At 51.4% G+C, this 21,051-nt stretch overlaps 1 protein-coding gene across 3 annotated transcripts in view; it reads left to right on the forward strand.

Moving 5' to 3' along the window:
* Nucleotides 1–21,051, forward strand: part of UNC13A (unc-13 homolog A (C. elegans)) — a 66,079-nt gene that overhangs the window by 27,560 nt on the left and 17,468 nt on the right. For 2 of the 3 annotated variants that reach the window (XM_012729030.1, XM_004688626.2), the window contains exons 13-37: nt 2,245–2,323; nt 2,480–2,485; nt 2,914–2,985; nt 3,260–3,479; nt 4,686–4,913; nt 5,881–6,022; nt 6,134–6,303; nt 7,180–7,295; nt 8,044–8,207; nt 8,560–8,710; nt 9,034–9,102; nt 9,387–9,476; nt 9,692–9,826; nt 11,952–12,085; nt 12,952–13,037; nt 13,199–13,325; nt 14,246–14,342; nt 14,714–14,857; nt 15,721–15,804; nt 16,371–16,448; nt 16,675–16,763; nt 17,158–17,310; nt 18,333–18,456; nt 19,342–19,347; nt 20,726–20,764. In XM_012729030.1, the coding sequence (XP_012584484.1) occupies nt 2,245–2,323; nt 2,480–2,485; nt 2,914–2,985; nt 3,260–3,479; nt 4,686–4,913; nt 5,881–6,022; nt 6,134–6,303; nt 7,180–7,295; nt 8,044–8,207; nt 8,560–8,710; nt 9,034–9,102; nt 9,387–9,476; nt 9,692–9,826; nt 11,952–12,085; nt 12,952–13,037; nt 13,199–13,325; nt 14,246–14,342; nt 14,714–14,857; nt 15,721–15,804; nt 16,371–16,448; nt 16,675–16,763; nt 17,158–17,310; nt 18,333–18,456; nt 19,342–19,347; nt 20,726–20,764 (2,803 nt within the window). The remainder of the gene's footprint in view (nt 1–2,244; nt 2,324–2,479; nt 2,486–2,913; nt 2,986–3,259; nt 3,480–4,685; nt 4,914–5,880; nt 6,023–6,133; nt 6,304–7,179; nt 7,296–8,043; nt 8,208–8,559; nt 8,711–9,033; nt 9,103–9,386; nt 9,477–9,691; nt 9,827–11,951; nt 12,086–12,951; nt 13,038–13,198; nt 13,326–14,245; nt 14,343–14,713; nt 14,858–15,720; nt 15,805–16,370; nt 16,449–16,674; nt 16,764–17,157; nt 17,311–18,332; nt 18,457–19,341; nt 19,348–20,725; nt 20,765–21,051) is intronic. The other variant, XM_012729031.1, reaches the window with a different exon arrangement.

Consider the following 21,051-nt stretch of genomic DNA (forward strand, 5'->3'; position numbering starts at 1 on the left):
CCAGTTAAACAGGCCCCAGAAAGGGCTTCCCCAGCAATGCCGGGTTATAGTCTCAGAGCTATCAAACTATCACTGGCCTCTGTGGCACAAGGCACAGCAGACCTCTCCTGTCTTGCCCACTGCTCCCCTCAGCAGTGTATTTCAGTCGATCTGCCTATTCTGCTCCCCACTCTGTCTCTGGTGAATCCTTTCACTTCCACACCTCTGGGCTAAAACACACCCCAGTTTTTGTATGCATAAATAAAGTAAAAAGAAATCTTTTTTTTTTTTAAGATTTATTTATTTGTGCATACAGAACTGGGGTACAGGCCAGAGCCTCAGGGGCGGTGAGAGGCTTCACCAGAGACAGAGTGAGGAACAGAACAGGCAGATCGACGAAGTACACTGCTGAGGGGAGCAGCGGGCGGGTCAGAAGAGGTCTGCCACGCCATGTGGATCTCCTCCGGGGCAGGCGGGAATCGAACTCATGCGGAAGTGGCTTTAGCTTCTCAGTGCTGTGCTTTAACCCGCTGCGCCACCAGGGAGGGCCTAAAAAGAAACCTTTAAAAAAATAATCAGTTCCCAGATTGAGACAGATGAAATAATGTAGCCACTATCACAAGTATAATAGACATAGAAACTTGTTGAATCCTCACAACACTCCCTGGTGGTAATGGTGGAAAGCTACTCCCATTTAATGGAAGGGGAAACTGAGTCCAAGAAGAGCAGCATGATTCAGTACCACTTTCCCCCTAGATAAAATGTCAGGTAATGGCAAAACCTATTTCTCACACTGGGCCACTGTGATGGAATCTCATACCTGGGGTATGAGGCCAGAATAGCAGGTGAAACTGGGGGCATCTAGAGAACCCCAGTCTGAGACACAGATGGAATCTGTGGGCTACAGTAAATTTGTGGCTTCAATTTTTGCTTTTAAGTTTCTCAGATTGTTGCTTTGGTTGCTGGCTCTTTCATAATGAGAGTTGTCTGGGCTTTCATGGAATATTCTGCCTGGTCTAACTTCTCAAGTTACTAACTTTCGGCAGTGCTTTTTTTCAGCATTTGGATGGTGAGATTAGATAATGCAAAAAACATTTTAAAGTTACAGGAATGTTCTAAAATAGCCCGGGGAGAGACAGGAACTGGGAGCAGGTGTCCTGGGAAGAGAGCCGTGGGAGCAGGAACTGAGAGGGGTTCTGGCGTGTGAGTTAGGAGGAAGTGCTCCAGGAAAAACCTGTGAGGCAGGCGAACCAGACTGGGGGAGCCCGACCAGACTGGGGAGCCACCAGCAGCGATGCTCAGAAGCCACTGAGACTCTGCCTGCTCCTGCAGGGAGCAGGAGCTGGGGCTTATCCGTTGTCCCTGGCTGCCTGGCATCTCTCTTACTAGCCAGCAGGGAACTTCTGGAGAAGAGCCACACCTGCAGATTGTCTGCGGTGCCTGCCTCTCTGCAAAGTGAGTGTGGGCAGCTCAGGGGCACCTGCTGCATTGCTTTTTCTGGGGCCTCTGTGCAGGCCACCAAGCCGCAGTAATGCAAGCAAGCCGTGTTTCCAGACCCTCTTCCCATCAGCTTTGAAATCAGATATGGTGCTCTCCCCCCATCTGGGTTTTTACCTTCCAAGGCTTCTGTCACCAGCAGTCAGTCCCAATCTAAATTCCTAAAATAAGATATTTTGAGGGAAAGGCCATGATCGTGTCACTTTTATTAGTGTGTTGTCGTAATTGTGCTATTTTACTATTAGTTGCTGTTGTTAATCTCTGAGTGTGCCTAATTTATACATTAAATCACCATGCATTTGAGGCTATAGGAGAGAACGTGGTATGCACAAGGTTTGATGCAACCCAGTTACCAGCATCCACTGGGTGTCTCAGACAGGTGCCCATGGGCAAGGAATACTATTGTACACATACATTTCCACTTCTGAGCACGAATATTTCGTTGGTATTTTGTGCATTATTTAGGTTAACCTTAATTCAGTTTTCCTTCCTCATATGGGCTACTGCATCATCTCCCCATTTCCCAGGTGTGGAAATTGAGGCCGAGTGTCTTTCCAGGTTGTTATCACAAATGACCACAAATGAATGACTTAAAGCAACAGAAAGTCATTCTCCCCACAGTTCCAAAATTCTGCAATCTAACAGGGTTCCAAAATCATTGCTGGGGCTACAACACACCCTTAATATCCAGGGAGGCCATGCCCTGCTCAGGCACTGGTGATGTCTTCTGGAGGGGCCTGACCCTTGTCCTATCTGTGTGTCCTGCAGGCCTGGAGGTGGTCTCATCATCATAGACAGCATGCCGGACATCCGAAAGAGGAAGCCCATCCCACTGGTCAGCGACCTGGTGAGCACAGCCCTCCCCCAGCAGGGCAAGCCTACCACCGCAGGCTGCCCCGGCCTCGACCTCCCCTCCTGGCAGGCCTGGGGCTGGGGCTGGTGAGGCATTCTCTGGCGCTAATGAGGTCTCCTTTCTGCCCCGTGTGCTGCATGGACACTTCAGGCCATGGTGAGTAACGGAGACCTGAGCCCTGCCCCATCTGCTCCCTAGGTCCCCCCAGTGGGATCTTCCAGCTTTCCCCCAACACATGGGCACTAGTGGGGGGGTGCCCTGCCTTGTCCTCCCGCAGTTCACTGGGGGAGAGGAGGGCCCCTAGTGACTTCCCCCATGGCTCTTGGTGGGGTGGGCAGTTGTGCTCTGTGGTTGGTAACTGACCAAGCAGGTCTAGTCTGGGGTGGGGTGAGGGAGCGGGAATGAGAGAGGAGCTGCTCACCTTCCAGGGTTCCTTCTAACCCAGCACTCTGTTACTTCCCAATTCTTTGCTGGTTCTGCTCCGGTGACCCAAATCCTGGCTGTGGATTCTGCTTGTGGTCACAACCCCACGGATGTCAATCAACTTCTGTGACTCCCTCCTTTCTACCCGCTCACCCCCACAGTCTCTGGTCCAGTCCAGGAAAGCCGGCATCACCTCAGCCTTGGCCTCCAGCACTTTGAACAACGAGGAGCTGGTGAGTGGGGGACCTCTCCCTCTCTGGGCCGGGGCCAGGTGTGGCTGCGTCCTCTGGGCCAAGGCCCCTGGCAAGAGAAGGATGTGACAGTGACAGGCATTCCTCACTTTCCAAGGCCTTATAGCTGGACATCCAGCAAGCACCTTCAGTGTACAGGAACCATGGACGCTGACATTGGGGGAGGGGCTGGGACTCAGCATGAGGGTGAGGATGGAACAGGACAGTGCCCCCAGCTTAGGGCCTTGCACCCCATCCCACCATCTCCTTCCCGCAGAAAAACCACGTTTACAAGAAGACCCTGCAAGCCTTAATCTACCCCATCTCATGCACTACGCCGCACAACTTCGAGGTGTGGACGGCCACCACGCCCACCTACTGCTACGAGTGCGAGGGGCTGCTGTGGGGCATCGCACGGCAGGGCATGCGCTGCACGGAGTGCGGCGTCAAGTGCCACGAGAAGTGCCAGGATCTGCTCAACGCAGACTGCCTACAGCGTGAGCTCCACCGGGCCGGCCGGCTGGGAAGGGCAGGGCAGGGCAGGCCGGGCTGGAGCCGGCGGGATGGACGGGGAGGAAGGAACTGGAAGCCTGGGAGGGAGCCTGAGGGCTGGAGGGGACTCGGAGTGGGGGGTGCTGTGTGGGGCTCCCAGGGGCCCCCTGGAAGCCGGGTGGGGACTAGCAATGCTGCCGGCTTCAGGGTTGGGGGTAAGAGGACCCAAAGATAGGTAGGAGAGGGTCAGAGAGGGTGGGGCGGGCCCTGGGGCCAGCTAAACTCTGCCAGGGGCTGATTTTATGAGGTAGAAAAATGAGTCAGGGTTAGCTTATTAAAGGTTTGTGGCTCAGAGCTGTAGAGCAGTGCCAGAGGAGAGTAGGGTGTGTGTTTAAGATATTTTGCTTATTTGTGTATATAAGAACTGGGGTGTAGGGGTCCTCCCTGGTGGCACAGCGGGTTAAAGCACAGCACTAAGAAGCTAACGCCACTTCAGCATGAGTTCCATACCTGACTGAACCCACATGGCGCGGCAGACCTCTCCTGACCCACCCGCTGCTCCCCTCAGCAGTGTACTTCGTCAGTCGGCCTGTTCTGCTCCCCACTCTGTCTCTGGTGAATCCTCTCACCTCTACCCCTGCACCTCTGGCCTGTACCCCAGTTCTGTATGCATAAATAAATAAATCTTAAAAAAAAAAAAAGAACTGGGGTGTAGGCCAGAGGTGCAGGGGTGAGTGGATTCACCAGAGACAGAGCGGGGAGCAGAACAGGCAGATTGATTGAAACTTACTACTGGTGGGGGTGGGGGGCACAGGGGAGGTCTGCTGTGCTGTATGTGAACCCCCTCCCTGGCTGGGGCATTCAACTCAGGCCACCAGGGTGATAGGGTGCTAGACTGAGCCTCAGCCCCTGTGCCCCCAGGGAGGCCCGCTAAGGGGTGTCTGTTGGGGGAAAGGGCTCCATGGGGAAGGGGACTCTAGGGGAGGCGGAAACGGGAGAAGTGGGCTGCAGAGGCTAAGAGATAGCTTGGTCTGAAGGATGTAAGGCCTTGTGAAAGGGGGAATTCAGGGAGCCCTCGCTGGCCGCCCTAGCTCTGGGGGTGATTTTCTAAATTCCCCAGTGGAAGGTGCAAGTGGTGCAGCCAGGGAAGCTCTGGCGTGGGCATCCAGGGTCTCGCTCCCCACGGTGACTTGGTGGCGTCACGTTGGCAGGGGCGGCGGAGAAGAGCTCCAAGCACGGAGCGGAGGACCGAACCCAGAACATCATCATGGTGCTCAAGGACCGCATGAAGATCCGGGAGCGGAACAAGCCCGAGATCTTCGAGCTCATCCAGGAGATATTCGCTGTGACCAAGACAGCACACACGCAGCAGATGAAGGCGGTCAAGCAGAGCGTGCTGGACGGCACGTCCAAGTGGTCGGCCAAGATCAGCATCACCGGTGAGGCCACAGTGGCCACGGTTCAGTTGCCACCTGCTCCCAGCCTCCCACTGCTCCCTCCAGTGTCCCGGCCCCGCACTGCTCCCTCCAGTGTCCCGGCCCCCCACTGCTCCCTCCAGTGTCCCAGCGCCCCCCACTGCTGCATGTTTCAGCATGTCTTTGTCTCTTCCATGCCACTGCGTGTGTGCACGAGCGTCCAAGGGCGGACATGTATGCTTCTACATGTGTGTGCCCAACACTGTTAGCCCTTGCCCCTAGAACCAGACCCAAAAGGAAGCATCGAGGGTGCATGCCTACTCCGGAGGTGACCCCAGGAAGTGCCTGTGGGGCTGGGAAATGAAATCCCAGTGACACCCGGGCGTCAAGGGGGGGCTACGGATGCTATGGCAACTGGGGCTCACTTCTCCCCAGAGCCACTAGGGACAGTGTTGAAATCACCCAGCAGAGTTCCTACTCTGGGGCCAGGGCTTTGGAGGTGTGTTTCCATGCCTAACCTCATTTAGCTCTCTGGGAAAACAGACCCCACGATAAGGATTTCAGGACAATTGGGTATCTGGGAGGTGGCCACAGAAAGCACCAGGGAGGAGGGAGACAGAGGAGGGAGGAAAGGAGCCCTGCAGGAGGCACCAGTGAGCAGGGAGACATTTGCCAAGGGGGCTGAGCCAACTCAGCAAGTGGCCTGCGAGGGGGGTGGAAGTGGGGGAACCGGACAGCACAGAGCACACACCCCGGGCTGTTCCACCCCAAGGGTGACAGTTGAGCACCTTCCCATCCTTGGCTGGCTGAGGGCTCCAACAAGCCTAGGGTTCCCACTGGGTGTGCCCACAAGCTCCTGCAGCCAGAGCAAAGACGTCTCTCCAGTTGCATCAGAGCAATCCAGCACGTGGGCTAGAGCTCTGTCAGTGACTGTTCAGGGCATCTCTCAGTCCTTGAGCCCAAATCTGTATTTGTCCTGTGTGTCTTCCAGTGGTCTGTGCCCAGGGCTTGCAGGCAAAAGACAAGACGGGATCCAGTGACCCCTATGTCACTGTCCAGGTGGGGAAGACCAAGAAACGCACAAAAACCATCTATGGGAACCTGAACCCAGTGTGGGAGGAGAACTTCCACTTGTAAGTGCCTGGCAGGGCCGCTGGCCCCCCACGAGGAGCTCCCCACTGGGGAGGGCAGAGGGGTCTCTCAGCCTGGCCCACACATCCTGGCCTCTCCCCTACCCTCTGCAGTGAATGTCACAACTCCTCTGACCGAATCAAGGTGCGTGTCTGGGATGAGGATGATGACATAAAATCCCGAGTGAAGCAGCGGTTCAAGAGGGAATCCGATGACTTCCTTGGGCAGACAATCATCGAGGTGCGGACGCTCAGTGGCGAGATGGACGTGTGGTACAACCTGGGTGAGTGAAGGTGGTGTTCTGTGGGGGAGGCAGCCCCAGGGCGTCAAAGTACAGAATCCTGCTGGGGGTGGGGGAGTGTCAGGAGGAGTCAGTCTAGGAGCCGATGATGCAGCAGGCAGGGTCTCTGTGCCCAATTTGAAGGGGGCAGGAGGCACCCTGTGAAGAGGATGAACCACCCAAGAACCTCTTTGCTCAATCTGGAGGGTAAGCCATATCCCATGAGCCATATCCCAGGCTCGTGGCTGAGTCAGGAAGCAAGAGTTGGGTATTCTACTCTTCAGAGACCCAGAAATTCAACCTAAGAAGGAAGGCTGAACTAGAGAATCCAGTGTGAGGGATGAGCTGTCACTTGGGAATCCTAATCTGAGCTACAGACCCAAGAGCCCTTTAAGAAGAGGGGTAGATCTGTGGGCACCATCTGATGGGGGTCAGGGGGGCAGGGTCTGTGAGCCCAAGCTGAAGGAGCAGGAAGAACCCAAGTAGAGGAAGATGAACAGAACCTAGGAATGGCTTAGTTTGGTGGGAGGAAACCTAGAGATCCCATTTTGACAGAGGCAGCAGGGAGTAAGACCTGAGGCTGAGAGAGTCAGTGTCCTGAGTCAGCAACTGAGGAGATCTAGGCAGTCTGATCAGCGGGGAGCTCAGTCTCCAGGAAACTAGTGTGAAGAGGGATACACAGACCAGGAATTTGAGTGTGGAAGCAACGCTTGAGACCCCAGTTTAAAGAGTGAAACAGAGTAAGGAATTCTAGCCTCAAGGGTGAGACACAAGCCCAGGGAGCCAATCTGAGGAGAGACACCAGATCTTAACTAAAAAAAAAAAAATCCTGGACTCTACCGGGAAGTTCTCACACTGTCACCCCTTTTTGCCTCACAGACAAGAGAACTGACAAATCTGCTGTGTCTGGTGCCATCCGGCTACATATCAGTGTGGAGATCAAAGGCGAAGAGAAAGTGGCCCCCTACCATGTCCAGTACACCTGTCTGCATGAGGTGAGGCCCGCTGTGCCCATCCTCCAGGCTCACTGTGATCTCCCATGGGCTATCTGCCTGCCCCCACTCCACTTTCCTCCAGCCACATCATGTCCACGCTCCCCAGGGTCTCTGGGACTCCACTGCCCTTCCCTCTGCACACTCATCAAGGTCCAGTGTCAGGGGACCTTAGGAAACTTTTGGGAAGCCCTCCCAGACCTCCAGGTCAACTCTCACTACCCAGCTCTGGATTCTTCCATCTGTGCCAGCCCTGGGTGATCAGGAATGAGCTGTCTGTGTCTGGAGCTGTCCCTTCTAGCTGCCTGAGGGCTTCTGGAGAGAACTCATTTTGTTGAAAGAATAAATGATAATGGGAAATGAGTGATGAGTAGATAAAACGTTAAAGGAACAGTTGGAGGAATGAGCAGATGGATGTGTGGTTGAACTCGTGGAAGTACAGAAGAACAGATGGGTGTATTTTGGGGTAGTTGAATGGATGGGGGCTTGGTACGTGGATGGTTGGGCAGGTTGATGAGTGTGTACGTAGGTGGATGTGTGGCTATGTGGCTTAATTAACGAAAGGATTGATAAGTGGATAGGTGAAGTTTTGGGTAGTTGGGTGAAAACGGTGGGTAGTGAATGAGTGAAAGAAGAGATGAATGAGTTAGTGAATTAGCAGAATGGTGGATGATGAAAGCCACCCAAACCTAAGATCTCTGAAACTTCCTGTCCTCTGGCACTCTGTGACATACCCTCCCTATTGTGGCAGAACCTGTTCCACTTTGTGACGGACATGCAGAACAATGGGGTCGTGAAGATCCCAGATGCCAAAGGTGACGACGCCTGGAAGGTTTACTACGATGAGACAGCCCAGGAGATCGTGGATGAGTTTGCCATGCGTTACGGCGTTGAGTCCATCTACCAAGCCATGACGTGAGGCTGCAGGCTGGGGTGGACATGAGGACAAGGGGTACAGGAAACTTAGGCAGGGGTTCACCTAATAGTCCTGGCAGACCTGGGTGGAAGGAGTCAGAGAGGAAGTGGGTTGGGAGGTGTTCAGGTATTTCTCCTGGAAGTCAGGAAAGTGCCATCGCTCCTGACTGGAGTACAGGGACAAAAATCAGCGATAGACAGGACAACTCAGAGAGGAGACAGAAACATGGAGGGTGGAATCAAACAAAGGGAAAGGTTTTGGGGGGTTGGGGGTGTATTGGAGGCATTCTGGGAGAACAAGGACTTTTTGACTGGACATGGCACCCAGTTGCCTCCTGCTCCCTCCCACCAGCCACTTTGCCTGCCTCTCCTCCAAGTACATGTGCCCTGGGGTGCCCGCCGTCATGAGCACCCTTCTCGCCAACATCAACGCCTACTATGCGCACACCACCGCCTCCACCAATGTGTCCGCCTCTGACCGCTTTGCCGCCTCCAACTTTGGGGTCAGTTCCAGGGGCCCGCTTTGCCGCCTCCAACTTTGGGGTCAGTTCCAGGGGCCCGGGCTGGGGGATGAGGGAGAGCCTGACTCTGTGCTGGTGAGTCCCGATACAGCTCCCAGGTCCCCGATCTGGACCTGATTTGCTATTGATTTTGCATCAGTCACCTCCCTTCTCTGAGCTTCAGTTTGTACCTCTGTAGAATGGGAGCCATGTTATGGGGGGTCAGCTCAATGGTGGATGGGGTGTACTGTAAGAACTCAGCAAATATGACAGCCCCCATTAGCTGCTACACTTGACCCCATCCTCCCTCTTCCCTGCCTCCTCAGAAAGAGCGCTTTGTGAAGCTCCTGGACCAGCTGCATAATTCCCTGAGGATCGATCTTTCTATGTACCGGGTGAGGAGTGCATGCATGAGGACTTGACCCCATGCACATGTGTGTGTGATAGATACATTTGAGGGCCCACCTTAGCTGGTGGACAGTATCCCACATATGGCCCCCTATGGGCAGCACTTGCCCAGTGTGTTTGGTGCATCCCAGCAGGCCCCTTATGGCTTCCAGGTGTTCTCATTGACTTCCAACCCACCTCTGTAAATTTGGGATTCTTGTATCTCTTCTAAAACTCCATGTGTCATCCTGCCCCACCTCTCATAATCCCATCCTTCCTCCCCCTTTAACAGAATAACTTCCCAGCCAGCAGCCCCGAGAGACTCCAGGACCTCAAATCCACTGTGGACCTTCTCACCAGCATCACCTTCTTTCGGATGAAGGTAGGCAAGGAGACTCAATCCTGTTAGCCTGTCAAGGAGGCGCCCCAGGATGCTTAGCTCGTAAACAAGTAACATTTCGCCTGGACAGCAAAACCCTTTCTCAGTGACCCTGTTTTCACCTACTACATTTCTTTGAACCCAGAGCTACTTGAAACCACCTCCTGGGCAAGTCTTGACCCTTTTGTGCCCATCCATACCCATCTCCCTCCCTCTAGGTGCAAGAACTTCAGAGCCCACCCCGAGCCAGCCAGGTGGTAAAGGATTGCGTGAAAGCCTGCCTCAACTCTACTTATGAGTACATCTTCAACAACTGTCATGAACTCTACAGTCGGGAGTACCAGACAGACCCGGTGAGGACTCTAGATGAGGCAGAAGGGAATGGAGTTGCCAGCCAGATACCAGCCCATCCCACATCTGTCCACTCTCAAGCAATTTAACTTTTCTGAGTCTCAGTAGCTTTCTCTGTAAAATGGGTGATAAGTCCATGAGTCAGAATTAAGCAGATTGAATGAGATGTAAGCCTTAAGTAAAGTATACTTCAGCACCTGGTACACGATAGGTACTAAGGAAATTTGCTTATAGTTAAAGTTGCTTGAGTTTGGCATAGTACACTGTGCCTGAAATAGAATCACAGTAAATGAATGTTTACTTGAATTGAATTTCTTAATTTTTATTAACATCAACTCAATTTATTTGAGATCTTTTGATGTGTTTATCTACGTGTAATGCCCCAGGATTATCAGTAAAGGTTAAAGGGCTCATATCTCCATTAAGAAGATAAAATGCATAAGTTGGAGATTTGCAACCAGGGTAATTGTACTGGAAGGGAGAAATTGTGGCAGGTGAGAGGGCCCGATGTGGCTGCAATTTCAGCTTGGGCTTCTGATAGGTGAATTCAGTCTAACTTTATTTCATTCTTATTTACATTCAGTTGAGTCAAAATTAAGTCACTCTTAATTGAATTGGGTTTAGATGAAGTAAGTACATCTTTGCTCTTTAGTGAGTAGAACTGAGTTGGATTAAGTTGAGTTTAACTGAGCAAAAATTCATTCATTTCCATTTACTTGAGTTGAAGTGTCTTGACTGGGTTGTATTGACTTGAGTTAGGAGATACTGGATTGTTAGGTTAGGAGAGGTTGAGTCCAGTTGACTTTGCCTGAGTTTAGCTATGCCTATTTCCACTGACTGACTAACATTGGGTTGAGTTGGTGCTAGCTGCTGCAGACCAGCACAGCAGGAGCAGGAGACAAGTTTCAGGGATTGCAATTCTGGCACAGAGTGGACAAGGATGAGGTTGAGTGACAGACACACGACTTCTAGGAATGCATATCTGAACATAATTTATTTTTAAGAGTGCAGAGCATTTATACAATTTTTCTTGGCAAGCAAATATAGGGGTACAATGATTCTTTCAATAGAAGCATGACAGATAATACATTTTTTTATTGTTTCTGAGATGATGTCAGGGGCCCGAGACCAAACTGGGGCCCTGAGAAACCACTGTGTATTCAAGGTTCAGTGGTGCTAAACAAATGCCCTATCACTTATGCCTTGCTAATCCTTTTAATTGCTCTCTCAATTCTTTTCACAAGCCACCTGGTGTAAAGGAGATAATAGTTTAATAGAATTAAAGATTATAGAAAAGTTTCTCAGAGTTAAATCAATATCAAGAACAGAGGAGGCTACATTTCTTTCAAAAGTATCATTAGAACGAAGCGCAGTGTTCATAACATTTCTTTGGTTTAGTATGTTGTGTGTCAGCAGAATCAGGAAACAAATCAAAAGTTACAGTGACCATTCAAGAATCAGCCATTCTTTTATTCCTGAAGGACCACGTATTCCTCCCGTGTGCCCGGTACCTGACCGTGCCAAGCTCTAAGGATTTCTCACTTAGGCGCCGTGGGAGGGGACCTGGCAGCTAGCATGTTAGTATATTAGTTGAGTAGGTAGTTAGGCTGGGTTGATTTGTATCAAATTGAATGAGTCCAGGTATTTTGGGTTGGGTTGATTTCAGATAGATCTATTTCCATTATTTTAATTTAGGTCAATGGCCAAGTTGATTAGTTTCAATCCACTTGAGTTTGAGTTTCATTCTACCTAGTTAAGTTTAATTCTACCCTATTCATTGTAATTGGCCCAAGTTCAGTTCTATTAAATTAAATCTGAGAACTGCCATCTGTTAAGCTAAGTGGGCCTTATTTGCTTTCCTCTAAGTTCCATTTGGCTTAGTGGGCTTGGATTTGTTCAACTACATTCAGTTCCATTCAGTTTTATGAGCCTAATTAAATGTCATGAACTACGTGAACTACATGAGCCCTCTTTGGGCTAGTCTACATAAGTTCAGTTCATTTCTATATAGACCTCCCACCTAAAGCACCCACGTGTTAAATGTCCCCTTCCTCACCAAGCTCCTGTCTTTCAATAATGAGCTTATCATTGACTCCTTGTTGCCATTGTCCCCACTGTCCTTTCCAGGCCAAGAAGGGGGAAGTTCCCCCAGAGGAACAGGGTCCCAGCATCAAGAATCTTGACTTCTGGTCCAAACTGATCACTCTTATAGTGTCCATCATTGAGGAAGACAAGAATTCCTACACTCCCTGCCTCAATCAGTGAGTTGTGTGTGTGTGTCTAAGTTAATTATCTGGAGGTCATTCTGTGTGTGCGCACACAATTTTGCTTCTTGGGTGTAAAGAATATGATGTCTAATTACACATAAAGTGTATATGTAGGGACCGTTGTAGATATGTTCTGCCTAGATGAAATACGGCATAATTTGCAGACATAAACATAAAATTGTGTGTATGTACACAATTACTGGTATAATCTAAACAAGTTCCCTGTGTGAATAACACTGTGTGCAAATGTGTATAATTTTACAGGCATGTGTAGGTTCATATATAAGAATAGATAGTATTTGTTGTGTGATTGTGTACACAGTTTTGCCTGGATTTACATGTCTGTGGAATTTTCATCTGTCTTAGCTGAATGTTTTATTTCTCTATGAGGTGAGCACTACAGGGGCCCCTAACTGGGATGTCAACATCTCTGGGTTACTTAGATATGGAGTTAAGGCCAGGGATTTAAGGTGGATGGAATAAAGGATAGACAGATGGATGACTGGATGAATAGGTGGGTGGATAGATCAGTGGAAGGATGGATGGATAGATAAAAGAATGGGTGCATGGATGGATGGGTGGATGCATGGGTGGGTGGATGGATGCATGGGTGGGTGGATGGATGCATGGATTACTGGATATAGAGGAATGAGTGTGTGGATGAATGGATGGAGGGGTGGGAGGTATAGGGAAAAGCAGGATCCCAATCTCCAGTTACTCAGCAAGTCAGCAGCTATGAGGACATTTGAATCTAGATCTCTTGCCTGTCCTCACTATCCTCTGCGGCTGAGAAGGCCAGAGCAGCCTTTGCCCTCTGGCTTCCACCTGCCACGGTTTCCTCCTTCTGTGACCTTCACCAGGTTTCCCCAGGAGCTGAATGTGGGTAAAATCAGTGCTGAAGTGATGTGGAACCTGTTTGCCCAGGACATGAAGTATGCTATGGAGGGTGAGTCCCCCAAGTCCTCTGTGTCCCAGCCTGGTCATTGCAAGCAGTTGTACATTAATGTCCCTGCCACCTCATGACTGAGATTGGACACCAGTGATGGGCACTGCCGAGAGAGTGGCCACCCTCCTGGCTGACCCGCTCCTCTGCTCCCACCTTCCCAGAGCATGACAAGCATCGTCTGTGCAAGAGCGCCGACTACATGAACCTCCACTTCAAGGTCAAATGGCTCTACAATGAGTACGTGGCCGAGCTTCCTGCCTTCAAGGACCGTGTGCCTGAGTATCCTGCGTAAGTCACGGCCCTGAGCCACACCAGCACTATAGCACTGACTGCTGGGCAGAGACCTAGAGAGGGATCCTGATCTACTCAGGCCCCCTGGGTGCCAGGGGCTCAGCGGAGGCTCAAACCCGAGGTTCCCCATTCTTAGTCATCCTACTATGAACTCCAGTAGCCCGACAGTTAATATCTATAAGTATCAGGAGCTGTGCTGAGCAGCCTCATGTACCTCTTCTTATTTAATCCTTTCTATGAATCTAAGGGTAGTTTTTTTTTCTTAAGATTTATTTATTTATTCATACAGAACTGGGGTACAGGCCAGAGATGCAGAGAGTGAGAGGATTCACCAGGGACAGAGTGGGGAGCAGAACTGGCAGATAGATGAAGTACACTGCTGAGGGGAGCAGTGGGTGGGTCAGGAGAGGTCTGCCGCACCATGTGGATCACCTCCGGGGCAGGTGGGAATCGAACTCATGCAGAAGTGGCTTTAGCTTCTCAGTGCTGTGCTTTAACCTGCTGCGCAAACAAGGAGGGCCCGAATCTAAAGGGTTTTAATTCTCACTTTGTGGGTGAGGAAAGGGAGGACTTTCCTAAGGTCTGATAAATAACAGAGCTAGGATACAAGCTCAAGATGTCTGACTCCTGGACTGTTCTGAAGGGTAGGGTGGTGGCCACCATTTGCGAATGACCGAACGTATTGTGTCTCAATCTCAGAGTAAACCCACGTGCCTGTGGGCAGTTTATCACCTGGATCCCCACAAGTCTGGGCCTTCCTCTGACAATGACCATTCAGTCTGATTCATGGGTATAGTGGCTGAGGCCTGATGGGAGAAGGCGGCAGCAGAGTGAACACTCATATTTACAAAGTGAGTTTGAGCAGAAGATGAGGGGAATGAGAAGTCACAGGACTCCATCTTGGTTCTCCACTCAAGGTGGTTTGAGCCCTTTGTCATCCAGTGGCTGGACGAGAATGAGGAGGTGTCCCGGGATTTCCTGCATGGGGCTCTGGAGCGAGACAAGAAGGATGGGGTAAGAAAGCTGACCCTCAACCAGGTCCCAGTCTGCCCAGTGTGGCCTCATTCCCTTTGGATGCTGTAGGATGCAGCTTGGGAGTAAAAGTCAGCCTTAGATATTTACCATCTTTGTCTTGTTCATGGTGTTGAAATGAGTCTTTTGTTCATTCAACATATAGAGACTGTCAGTTCATCAAACATGACCACCCACCCACCCCCATGACCTCTGCATCCATCTCTCTTTTAGCTCTAAGTCAGCCTCACATCTGTCCATCTTATCTCCAGGATGGTTGGTCTCTGGGTCTCCCTGTTGGGGGGGTGGCTTGGGCTCTGGGAATTGTTCACTCTGACCCCCTCTCCTCCCTCCTGGCCCCCTTCCTGCTGTAGTTCCAGCAGACCTCAGAGCATGCCCTGTTCTCCTGCTCCGTAGTGGACGTCTTCTCCCAGCTCAACCAGAGTTTTGAAATAATCAAGAAACTGGAGTGCCCAGACCCCCAGATTGTGGGGCACTACATGAGGCGCTTTGCCAAGGTGCGGATACAGCTCAGGTGGAGCATGGAATTGAAATGGGGTCACGATCAAGGTCAGAGTTGTGGTTGTCAATGGATCACAGGGTCAGGATTACGGTTGAGGCAGGGACTTGCATCAAAATTGAGACTAATAGCATTGGAATTGAAGTCAATGGAATAAGTAACCCCAAACACAGCATTGGAGTTGATCGTTCCATAGAAGTTGGGGACAGGGTTTGGGTTTGGGTTGAAGTCGAAGTTGGGTTTGGCAATGTTACAGAGATTGGAGTAGAGGTTGGGATTAACATTTGGGTTGAGGTCGAGGTTGAGGGTTGAGGTCCAGGTTGTGGTAAAAGTTAGAAATTTGGAAAAGATGTAAAAATAAGCTTTTTTTTTTTTAAGTTAGACATTTAGAGGTAAGTGAGGGTAGAATTTGGGCTTGGGGCTACTAGTAGGATTGGGATTTGATTTGGCATTGAGGTGGAGTGGGTCTTAGGATTTATGTAGCATTTGGGTCAACCTTTAGGTGAATTTGGAGGACCGGGGTTGAGATTCAATTGGATTGGCTTTAGGCTGGCTTGATGTTGGGGACTGCAGGTAGAAACTGGGATGTAATTTGGAATCCAGTTATCATATGGTTGAAGCAGGGTTAATATGATAGTTGGCAGCTCTGAAAAAGAACTGAGTTTACATACAAATAATCCTCGTTACCCTCCCCTCAGTGGTGGTGATCATGGGTAGAGAATTTGCTTAGCCCATTGGCCCATCTTAGGTGCTAATAGAGATCCCAGTTCATCCCTGTTCTCACTAGTGGCTTTTGATGGGACCTAGTAACCAGGCCGCTCAGCCTAGCCTTGTCTCTCACGCACACTGTTTCCTCCCCAGACCATCAGCAACGTGCTGCTCCAGTATGCAGACATCATCTCCAAGGACTACGCCTCCTACTGTTCCAAGGAGAAGGAGAAAGTGGTGACCTGCGGGGGCCCCTGTCCTGTCCCCTCCCAGCCCCATTCTTCACCCCTAGGGATCCAATATTCCCTGAGCTCTGACCTATGTCTGTGTGTTTTGCCTGACTGTGTGTGTCTGTGTCTCTGGAGGGGATATGGAGATGAGGGGCCATGTGATTGTCTGGTTGTGAGAAAAGACTCCAGGGCACGTGTATATGAGTGTGCAAAGCCTTAAACCCATCTAGGAGAGTTTGGATGCATAATAAGGACTCAAAGCCTTAAACCCATCTAGGAGAGTTTGGATGCATGATAAGGACTCCCCTTTTCCTGGAGACCCAGCCCACCCAGGGGAGCAGAGTTACTTGTGTGCTCCTCCCCCACCACCACCTGCCAGTCCCCAGAGAACCCCCCCCAACACTCCTTCAAATCTGATCCCAAGGGCTCTCTTCCTATCTCAAATGACGTGTGGGACCCTAGTTTCCTCCAGCCCAGGCCCAGGGCCATCTTGGGGTCCCCGGCGGTCAGGGAGGGGGGAGGTCCTTAAAAGGGGGTCTGAGCACTGACTCCCTGCTTTGTTCACATCTGCAGCCCTGCATCCTCATGAACAACACTCAGCAGCTACGAGTTCAGCTAGAGAAGATGTTTGAAGCCATGGGAGGGAAGGAGGTGAGCTAGGGCCCAGGAGGAGCGGCCCTGTAGACCTCAGAGCTAATGCCTGATTACTTCCAGATCAGCCACTTCCTCACACCCAAGCAAACATCTTAACTGCCTATGCCTCAGTTTCCTTCAAGCCCTTAGGACCCCTTTCTCTGGGAAGGAATCAGACGAGAAGATGCCCAGCACATTTAGATGGCCCATAAACCTGACCTGATGTCTCTCTCTCTCTCCTCAGCTGGATGCTGAGGCCAGTGACATCTTGAAGGAGCTCCAGGTGAAACTCAACAATGTCTTGGATGAGCTCAGCCGGGTGTTTGCTACCAGGTGGGAACATCTCGAGGGCTGGGAGCAGAGGGGAGGGGACAAAATCCAGATCCCTGGGACATCCAGAGACTCAGCAGATGCAGTAAGGCTCAGCGTTAGATAAAGAGTTAGATGAAGTTCAATCCTAGCTTCATGGTTTAGTAGCTGTGTTGTCTTAGGTGAGTTATTAGACCTCTCTGGGCCTTAGTTTATTAGTCTGTAAGGTGGGGATAATGATAATAATAGTCCTTGGGTAGGATTATGTGATTAAAATGAGAAAAGTGGGGCTAGATCCTGCTACTATCTGCCAGTCCCTGATGCTAACAATAAAATGTCAAGGTCTGCAGATCAGCCCATGTGGCCCTTTCTTTGGGAGACCGAGAGTGCTCTGAGCCCATTCCCTCTGTGCCCCCAGCTTCCAGCCACATATAGAGGAGTGTGTCAAGCAGATGGGTGACATCCTTAGCCAGGTGAAGGGCACAGGCAATGTGCCAGCCAGTGCCTGCAGCAGCGTGGCCCAGGATGCTGACAACGTCTTGCAACCCATCATGGACCTGCTTGACAGCAAGTGAGCCAGACTGGGCCAGTCGGGGAGGGACTGTGGGCAGGGCCTTGGACACTCAGGCAGCTGGCCTGGAAAGGACACTTGGAGTATGTTGACTGGGTGGTGGTCGAATGGTTTAGATGGGTGGATGGAGGAATGAAGGGATCTATGTAAGGGTGGGCAACGGATTAGAAAGAGTAGCTATGTGGGTGAATGTTGGCTGGATAGAGGACATGAGAGATGGGTAGCAGAATAGATGCATAGGTTAAAAGATAAATACTTGGAAGACTAGATGGAGAAAAGATGGATAAGGGAATATCCATGTGGCTGGGTAAGTATTTAGATGGATGGGAAGATGGGTAGGTGATTGGATGGATGCATGCATATGTGGATATATGGGTGGGTGGCGGGAGAGGTTGAAAGATGGAAAATTGGGAGGGAGAAAGGAAGGAATGGCAATGGATGGTTGGATAGAAAAATAGACGAAGGGCGCATTGAAGAAAGTTGTGGGACAGATGACTTGGCAAGCCAGGCATGGGGTTGGGGGGGAGGGTGTTAGTTGTTGGAAAGAGCCTGCTGGATAACACTCTCCCTTCATTCCCATACATCCCGTCATAAACTCTTTGGCAGTATCTCTTTAAAGCCAGTATCACTTTTTGATATCACTTTCTTCTCCTGTTCATGGCTCCAGCCCCCTCTTAGCCCTGGTCTCCCCCCTTCCTATTCCAACTTACACCCCACTCCATTCTTTTGTATTGGAAAGTCTGGCTGTGTCGCTCCCTCTTGAATATTCCATGGCTCCCCACTGACCTCATGCTAAGGCCCAGGCTTTCCAGACATTGAAGTCGCTTCCAGTTTGCCCCCTGTTTACTCTTCCTGTGCATCATACATTGTAGCTCCATCAGGTCACCCAGAGGTCCTTTCAAGGCTCTGTGTCCCTAGCCTGTCCATAGAATGTCTTCCCACTTTGCCAGTGTGTTGAGGGGAAGGGGCTCTGTGGGTTCGGGCCTACAAGGCCCTCTCTCAGACATGCCCCTTGCCTCCAGCCTCACTCTCTTTGCCAAAATCTGTGAGAAGACGGTGCTGAAGCGAGTACTGAAGGAGTTATGGAAGCTGGTCATGAACACTATGGAAAAGACCATCGTCCTGCCACCCCTCACTGACCAGACGGTGAGGTCCACAGGGGACCAAAGGGGATACCTGTACTGCCTTTCCTCCAGGAGCCCAGAGAGTGCCAAAGGCATTGGGGCTCACAGGTCACACATGAGACGAGCCAAAAGTCATCCAGGTGTCAAAGGGGTTGTTTATGTTTCAATTATTCAAAGGTCAAAGACAGCAAGTAGAGGCAAATGACACCCAAAGGACTATATGTGGATCGAGGGGTCATCCAGAGGTCAGAGATCACCCAGAAAACAGAGATGTCAGCTCTCTCAAGGCCATTCATGGGTCACATAGGTCATAGGGATCAGTAGGGTCATCAGAGAGCCTCGGAGGGTCTATCAAAAGAAAAAGAGTGGAGACATCACAGACTCCAAAGATCAGAGACTAATGAGCCAGAGGGCTCTCTGAGGTCAAAGATCAAGAAGAACAGCCGAGGTCTGAGTGATCAAGCAGGGGTCAACAGCCAACCAGAGAGGGAGAATCATGTTTCTGGGACCCTTCTGGGAACAGCTGAGACCATGATCCCCAGGGATCAAGTTGGGGGTGGGTGGATAGTGTCAGAGTGGGGACTGTGGGTTGTGGCTGGGTGTGGTTCTTGAGGGACAAGGGGATGGAGGCTGAGGGCAGCTACGGCACGCAGGCTGGTGGCACAGCACAGAGGGGGAGGGTACCCCTGGCAAGGGGGCCTTGGGGAGGGTTGGCTGGACCATCTAGTGGCAGAGGTGGTGGGGGAGGCTTGGAGATCCAGTTGCCTGCTCACCCGCGGATGGGGCTGGGCTGGGACACAGGGTCTGCCCATGGGTGCCATCTTCGCCCCCTCCCTGGCCTTCCGGGGAGACTCATGGTGACTTATTCCCCCCTCCCCCGCCACCCCGCCCCCATCGCGGCTGACAGATGATCGTAAGTAGAGGCCGTCTGTCCGTCTGTCTGTCCGTCCGCTCTGTGTCTGGACTAGGCCCACCCGTGGCTGTACCTCCTACCCCACCCGCCCAGCGCCTCCTCCTCGCCCACCATCCCCCTCCTTCACCGTCCCCCCTTCCGCCTAGATGTGCCTGTGTCTGTCTGGGGCGGGGCATGAGGAGGGGGTGGGCCCGGGAGGGAGGCCCCGCCCACCGCCCCCGCAGCTGCGGCTGCCGGTGGTTCCGAGGCTTAGCCTCCTCCCAGCTCCTCCTTCACTCTGCTCTCTTCCTTCAGCTGGAATTTAACCTTGTTCCTGTGCTCAGATGCCACCAGGATATGCGGGGTCTCCCCAAAGTAAAAAAGAAATGCAAAAGCCAAGGGAGTCCTGACCTCCCCTTTATATTCTGACCTGTGAGCAGCCCTCCACCCCCAAATATAGGTCCTCCCCACCCAAGGCCCTATTCACCTACTCAGAGCTTGCCCCTGACCACTCCTGCCCGCCCCACTGCAGTCCGCCTGGACACACATGAATCCCAGGCACAGCCAGGCACTCGAGTGGGAGACAGCTTTGGTGTCAGGCAGACTTGGGGTCAAATCCCAGCCCAGCCACACTCTCTCTGTGACCTTGGAAAGTCCCTTCACCTCAAACCTCTGTTTCTTGGTCTGGATGAAGGAGTTAACTGTATCTTCTTTCTGAGAGTTTATCTAAGAATTAAATGGGGTGATGCATTAAAGCAGTCATCTCTGAACTGACCAAGACCTGACAATTGAATTAGCGCTAACATCTTTGTTCTTGTTGGTAGTAGTCTGCAGAACACACAAGGAGATAGATAAAAAGCACTTTAAGCCCCCTGCCCCCCTTTGTGAGTGAGAGAGAACGTTACAAGCACTCACCCTGCTGTTTTGACCCACCACATGCATCCCTTCCCGCAGCGGATCCATTATTCCCATTCTGCTGGTGAGGAAAGCTAGGCTGAGGGGGGAGGAGTTGCCTGCTCAAAGCCACAGAGTAAACACATACGGGAGGAAGGTTCTAGTTCAGGTCTGTCATTTGGCGCCTATTTGCTTTCCTGTTGACCCAAGAAAGTATATGTAAATGCATTTTATTTGGGCAGAGACTTCTCTCTTTTCTCTCTGGCTCACCTCTGTCTCTAGCTCTATTTGTATCTCTCTATATCTGTCTGCTTCTCTATCATCTCTCTCCTGTCTCCTCTCTCTCTGTCTCCTCCACCTGTTAAGGGTTGGTCATCAGGGCACCCCCCCCAATGCATTCTCCTCACTAGCCCCTCATCCCCATCCCATGAGGACACGTGATCTCCCTGGGTCCCCGCCCCACATGACTTGCCAGGTTGATCACCCTGTGACATTGTCTCTGCAGGGCACCCTCTTGAGAAAACATGGCAAGGGATTAGAAAAGGTAATGAGGGCCTCGTCTCCGCCGAGGTCTCAAGCGCTGGTGTCTGAGTGTTTGTGTGAGCACATGTGCGCGTGTGTGCGCATGAACAGGAAGTTTAGCTGGGGTCCTGGGGAGTAGGCACGCTCCCTAACCTAGTCCAGCCATACCAGGAATCAGAGACAAGGTGAGTCTGCAGAGTCCTGGGCTGGTGCACGCGCATACGTGAGCCACACAACCAGCTTCCACCCTCTCACAGCAGTACCCAAGGGGCTCATCCCAGTCCTGGGCTCAGCTGACTGTGGCTTCGA

Source organism: Condylura cristata, unplaced genomic scaffold, assembly GCF_000260355.1.
Source record: "Condylura cristata isolate star-nosed mole 26May11 unplaced genomic scaffold, ConCri1.0 scaffold00024, whole genome shotgun sequence".
NCBI lineage: Eukaryota > Metazoa > Chordata > Mammalia > Eulipotyphla > Talpidae > Condylura > Condylura cristata.